The sequence below is a fragment of the Gasterosteus aculeatus genome, chromosome 5 (assembly GCF_964276395.1).
Source record: "Gasterosteus aculeatus chromosome 5, fGasAcu3.hap1.1, whole genome shotgun sequence".
In the NCBI taxonomy this organism is placed as follows: Eukaryota; Metazoa; Chordata; class Actinopteri; order Perciformes; family Gasterosteidae; genus Gasterosteus; species Gasterosteus aculeatus.
The window spans coordinates 3,041,076-3,047,569 of NC_135692.1; the positions used below are offsets into that span (position 1 = coordinate 3,041,076).

The window sequence follows — 6,494 nt, forward strand, 5'->3', positions numbered from 1 at the left end:
CACCCCTTACATTCACAAACTTCCAGTATGGTGAATCGGGTTTTGGAACGCTTTAGGAGGTTGGGTAAGTCATGCATATAACTGAACTGTCATTATATTCACATAGCTTGTATATTGGCATTTCATTTGCCCAGTGGCCTGTTGTAGCAGTATCAGCGCTAAGCAGTTCACACAATTTATTCAAGGGGATTTTCTCTCATGACCATAGACGTCCTTGCACGCCAATCTAGTAGACTCTGGTCTAACGTGACCTGTTTGCAGTTCCAAAGAAGTAGGTCTTCCGGTTGACCCGCCAACCTGTGATCAATTTAGTTTCGTCGTCTAACATGACTAGTCCAGCTAATGCCGCTTATTCCTAGCCTAACGTGACCAGTCTAGCGGAATCAAGTTACGGCTCATAGAAGATGGAAGAGCGCGATTCATGCAAATAGTTCAGAAATTGTCCTCTGAAAGTATGCAGTGTGTTTGGAGTGCTTGAGTGATGCGAAACATTTGCGTTGTGTTTGGTTTAATTATTCATATGGTGCATTCACACCAATCTATCCAACATTAATAAAGATATTACTTTTTTGGTCTTGAAAATTGAAGGCAGCTATCGGTTCTTTGTCCAAGCTGTTTTTTGGGAGAGTGAGACAGCATCAAAATATTTTGCGTTTTTTAAAATCTGACATTCATACTATTTAGCTACTGCTGAGAACATTTGTACATCGTTTTGACATCCATCCATTAATTGTTCAGGCCTAATTTGCCCAATTTGCAAAAACTATTAGTCTAAGTCAATGTGATGTCTTTAGGTTGAAGAACATTTTTGATGTCTAGTTAAACATGACCCACCCAAAAGCCTTGCGTGTTTATTCATCTAATCACCAGAGATGACCCACCATGTTGAAACAGTATGTTTGTCTGTGGAGTCCTCATCTGAGAGGTTTATTTAGGCTGAGCAGTGTGGACCACTACCCATAATCCTCCTGCAGACACACCTGTATAGGAAAGTATAAAGAGCCTGGACTGCGCTGTCCAACATCAACCTTCAAAGAGTCTCCCCACATCAGCTCCACAGCCACCAGCCCCAACGTGAAGATGACTCCCACTGCTAGTCTGCTGCTGCTGCTCCTGCTGGGGTTCTCAGAAGCATATCCTCTCGTTGATGAAGGAAGCGAAGCAAATGACCAAATGGACGAAGATGACAGCATCGATATCACCACCAGGATTCTGAACTCCAACAACGGCTCCAATGAGATGTTGCTGGAAGGAGACGTGTTGGTTCCCACTACCAGAAATGCAATGAAGTGCTTTTACCAGCAGTGCCTCTGGAAGAAAGCCTCCAACGGCTTGGTGACGATTCCCTTCGTCATCAGCAATGAGTTCACCGGCGCAGAGAAGCAGGTCATCGACAGAGGCTTGAAGTCCTTCCACACAGGCACCTGCATCCGCTTTGTCCCCCGTAGCAACGAGAACGACCACATAAGCATCGAGAGCAGAGGCGGATGCTTCTCTTCTATGGGCAGAACAGGTGGCAGACAGGTAGTCTCTCTCAACAGACAGGGCTGCGTCTACTACGGCATCGTCCAGCACGAGGTCAACCACGCTCTGGGCTTCAATCACGAGCAGACCAGGAGCGACCGTGATAGCTACGTTCGGATCAACTGGGAGAACATCAACCCTCAGAATGCCTACAACTTCCAGAAGGAGGACACCAACAACCTGAACACTCCCTACGACTACTCCTCCATCATGCACTATGGAAAAACCGCCTTTTCTATCAATGGAAGGGACTCCATCACTCCCATCCCCAACGCAAACGCCCAGATCGGCCAGAGGAACGAAATGTCCTATTGGGATATCAAGAGGATCAACCTCCTTTATGGGTGCTAACAACAAAGCTTCCGGTCCGTTCTGATCCAAAGTTATCAACCAGCAAAACAATCGAATTGTTTTCCAGTAATCTCTACTTCATCAAAAACAACAAGAACCTGCGATCATTAGGAACTATAGATTTCACTTCCTGTGACAGTATTCTTTCCCTCATGCCGACAATACCTGTAAAAATGTGAGCACAAACTGAGTCAAAATAAAGTTTAATAGCAGCATTTGTCCGTCTACATTCCACTTTTTATTCAGCCATTTCCTTTCCCTCCATAACTTTGAATTGATCACGACTTTGTAACGTCCCACTGAGGCCATTGTATTGCGCCAAAGTGCTTTAAAACACTTAACCCATAGTAATTAATTGAAAGTTGTTTTGTGGCTTACTCACCTAGTTTGTCACATATGCGTTAGTGGTACAGTACTGTCGGATGATCTTGACAGTACAGGAACTGGGTGTTTTAAGACAGCGCTGTAATGCCTCCCAACAACAAAACCAAGTGGTTGGTCAGTCGAGATGTTAGGCTCCTCATGTAGCCCATCCACAACCGGTACCTACAGTACCGAGGTTCGGACAGGACCAGTGTAAGGAGACGCCGGATTCGGAGGGATCCATTCGCAGGTTTTTTATTAGAGCATCAGACAGGCAGAGTCAATGACAGCAGACAGGGCAACGTAGAGCAGACAGGATCGTAGTCAGCGGGCAGGCAGGGGTCGGGGCAGGCAGAGAGCAATCAGCAGTACGGTCCGGGGTCACTAAACAGGGATCAAGACTAGGAGAAAACGCTCAGAAATGACAGCCGGGGCAGAATCAGGACTTCGCAGTGAGTGTGTGGGTGTCAGTGGCTTTTGTGTGTGTGTCAATGAGGTGCAGGTGTGTGTGTCATCAGTGGTGTTGTGGAATCAGTCCCAGGTGTGAAGCATGATGGGAGATGGAGTTCGAAACCAGTTAGTACTCGGGAGAGGGGTCCCTCCGATGGCGAGAGGGAGGCGGTGCGGGAGCGTCCTTCGTAACAGAGCCCCCCCCCTGTGAGCGGCTCCTGACGCGAAGAGATACGCGGCGCCGAGGTCTTCCGCGGGGACGAGGGGCCGGCTTCTCCGGGTGTGCGTGATGAAACTCCTCCGTGAGTATGGGGCCAAGGATGTCCTTAGCGTCGGCCCAGGATCGCTCCTCCGGACCGAACCCCTCCCAGTCCACCAGATATTGGAGGGTCTTGCCCCGGCGTCTGGAGTCGAGCAGCTCATGCACACGGTAAGCCTCCTCGCCGTCGACCAGGATGGCGGGGGGAGGTTGTGACGTGGATCTCTCCTCCCGCGCTCCTCTCGGGCCATCGGCAGGTTTTAGCAGGGAGACATGGAATGTAGGGGAAATACGGTAGTTGGCGGGTAGGTCTAATCGAAAGGATACAGGGGTAATTTGCTTCTTAATTTGAAATGGACCCTCATACCTGGGGCTGAGCTTGCGACATGGGAGTCGAAGTCGGAGGTCTTTGGTGGAGAGCCAGACCCACTCTCCGGGCCTGTACTGGGGACCAGGACGACGGCGACGGTTGGCCTGACCTTCCTGGCGTCTAACGGCGTGGAGGAGGTGAGTGTGGGCCTGGTTCCAAGTCTCCTCGCTTCTCTGCAACCACTCTGTAACGGATGGTAGTTTAGTGGGCTCCCCTGACCACGGGAATAGCGGTGGCTGAAAGCCCAAGACGCATTGGAACGGGGTGATGCCCGTGGCGGGTTTGACCAGCGAATTCTGGGCGTATTCGGCCCAGAATAGATATCTGCTCCACTCCGTCTGTTGTCGCTGGCAGTATGAGCGGAGGAAACGGATAACGTCCTGGTTCAGACGCTCAGTCTGCCCATTGGATTGTGGGTGGTAACCGGAGGTGAGGCTGACGTTAACGTTGAGGCGTTGGAAGAAGGCGGACCATACTCTGGAGGTGAATTGGGGTCCCCGGTCTGACACTATGTCCTCCGGTAGTCCGTAGAAACGGAAGACCTGGTTGCAGAGCAGTTCCGCAGTGGCTACGATGGTGAGGATGGTGGTATGTCCCTGCGATGCGGGTAGGTCGGTGATGAAGTCTATGGCAATGTGGGACCAGGGTCGTTGGGGTATGGGTAGTGGTGTTAGTAGGCCGGCTGGTAATTGTCTGGGGGTTTTGGAGGTGGCGCAGTTTGCGCAGTTCTGCACGTGTCGGGTGGTGTCAGGAGTCAGAGTGGGCCACCAGAAGCGGTTCTTGAGGAGCTGAATTGTGGCGGTGATACCGGGGTGTCCGGAGCTTGGGGTCGAGTGCACCTGATCGAGGAGTCGTGAACGTAGCGTCTCGGGGACAAAGAGGAGATTTGCGGGACATTCGGAGGGAGGTGCTTGACGAAGGTTCAGCTGCTCGATCTCCGTGATGATGTCCCATTGAACCGGCGCCACGAGCAAGCTTTCCGGGATAATGTTATCCCTTGCAGTGGGTGGAACTCCCTCGGTCTGGCGAGAGAGGGCGTCGGCCTTCGTATTCTTGGAGCCTGGTCGATAGGTTACCGTGAACTGGAATCTCGTGAAGAAGAGGGCCCATCTGGCTTGCCGGGGTTCCAAACGTTTAGCGGAGCGAAGGTATTCGAGATTCTTGTGATCGGTTAGAATGATGAATGGCTGGTTCGCTCCCTCCAACCAGTGCCGCCACTCCTCGAGTGCCAGTTTCATGGCCAGTAACTCACGATTGCCCACATCGTAGTTACGTTCGGCTGGGGTTAGTTTGCGAGAGAAGTAGGCGCATGGGAACATCCTGGCGGGTGTGCCTTGACGCTGGGAGAGAATGGCCCCTACTCCGGTGTTGGAGGCGTCGACCTCCACTATGAATTGGAGCTCGGGGTTGGGGTGTCGCAGGAGGGGTGCTGAGGTGAACCGTGACCGTAGCTCGTCGAAGGCGTGTTGTGCCTCCTGGGACCAGTTGATGCGGTGCGTGTGGCGCTTGGTCAGGGTGGTTAGGGGAGCAGCCACTGTGCTGAAGTTTCGGATGAATCTTCGGTAGAAATTCGCGAACCCCAGGAATCGTTGCAGTTCCTTCACCGTGTGGGGCACTGGCCAGTTCGCCACTGCCGTAACCTTCCTCTCGTCCATGGCCACCCCCTCCTGACTGATTATATACCCCAAGAATGCAGTTCTGGTCTGGTGAAACTCGCATTTCTCTGCTTTGGCATAGAGCTGGTGTTGAATGAGTCTTTCCAGGACAAGTCGGACATGTTGGATGTGTTCCTCCATGGAGGTGGAGTAGACCAGTATGTCGTCGATGTAGACGATGACCCATTTCTCCAGCATGTCACGGAAGATGTCATTCATGAAGGACTGGAACACGGATGGGCTGTTCGCTAGGCCGAACGGCATGACCAGGTATTCGTAGTGCCCGCTAGTGGTGGAGAATGCCGTCTTCCACTCGTCACCCTCACGGATGCGAATCAGGTTGTATGCGTTGCGTAGGTCTAGTTTGGTGTAGTATCGGGCTTGACGGAGTTGTTCTAGGGCGGCTGGGACGAGAGGCAGAGGGTATCGATACTTGACAGTGATGTCATTAAGTCCACGATAATCGATGCAGGGGCGAAGGGATCCATCCTTTTTCTTAACGAAGAAAAACCCGGCCGCTGCCGGTGACGTTGATGGTCGAAGAAACCCCTTCGCTAATTCCTCCTCGATGTAGTTCCTCATCGCTTGTGACTCGGGTTGTGACAGAGGGAATATTCTCCCCTTGGGGGGAGAGGTGCCTGGCAGTAGGTCTATGGCACAGTCGATTGGACGATGTTCGGGGAGTTGAGCAGCCCTCCTCTTGCAGAAGGCCTCAGCGAGGTCGGCGTATTCGGGTGGCAGATTCTGTTCTGTTGACCCGGGGTTGACGGGTTCTGGAGGGTGATGGGGTGCACGGGGTACCCTGGTTAGGCAGTGGTTGTGACATGAAGTGTCCCATTGTGTGATCTGATTCTCTCTCCAGGAGATGTGTGGGTTATGGGTGCGTAGCCAGGGCAGGCCCAAAATCACAGAGTGGTTGCGAGCCTGGATAACGTAGAACTTGATCCTCTCCGAATGTAGTGCACCGACGTGCATGTTGATCTCTTCGGTGAGGTGTCGTACTCTCCCCTCCCCTAGCGGTCGGCCGTCTAGCGCCTCCACTGTGAGGGAGGAACCACAAGAATTAAACCTCAACTGGTGGTTAGTGGCAAACTCACGTGACATGAAATTCCCCGCGGCCCCAGAGTCCAGTAGCGCTGTGGTCGGGATAACCTTGCCCCGAACCAGCAAACGAATGGGTAGAATGAAGCAGGAATTTAGTGTGCTAGATTTGGGGATCGCACTCACCGATTGGGGATCGTTAGGAGGACGTCCTGGGCAGGCGGCTCGCAGGTGTCCGGTCTGTCCGCAGTAGAGACACAGATGTTTCTGCAAGCGGCGTTCACGTTCCTCCTGAGTGAGGCGAGTGACGCCTAGTTGCATGGGTTCAGGTGTGGCGGAGGTCTCCCGTGTGAGCCGGGGTGGATACCGGTTAGGACGCCGTGAACGAATCAAGTTGTCGATTTGAATGGCCAGGTTAATGTATTTGTCCAACCCTCTTCCCTCGTCCCGACAGGCCAGCTCCGATTGTAGTTCGGCAGAC

The 6,494-nt window shown here is 52.4% G+C and overlaps 1 protein-coding gene across 1 annotated transcript; it reads left to right on the forward strand.

Annotated features, from left to right (window-relative positions):
* The first annotated feature begins 1,080 nt into the window (after positions 1-1,080).
* gahce1 (hatching enzyme) lies at positions 1,081-1,875 on the forward strand. The gene is given in 1 exon segment (NM_001267673.1): positions 1,081-1,875. A coding segment is annotated over 1 exon segment (795 nt).
* The last annotated feature ends 4,619 nt before the right edge of the window (positions 1,876-6,494 follow it).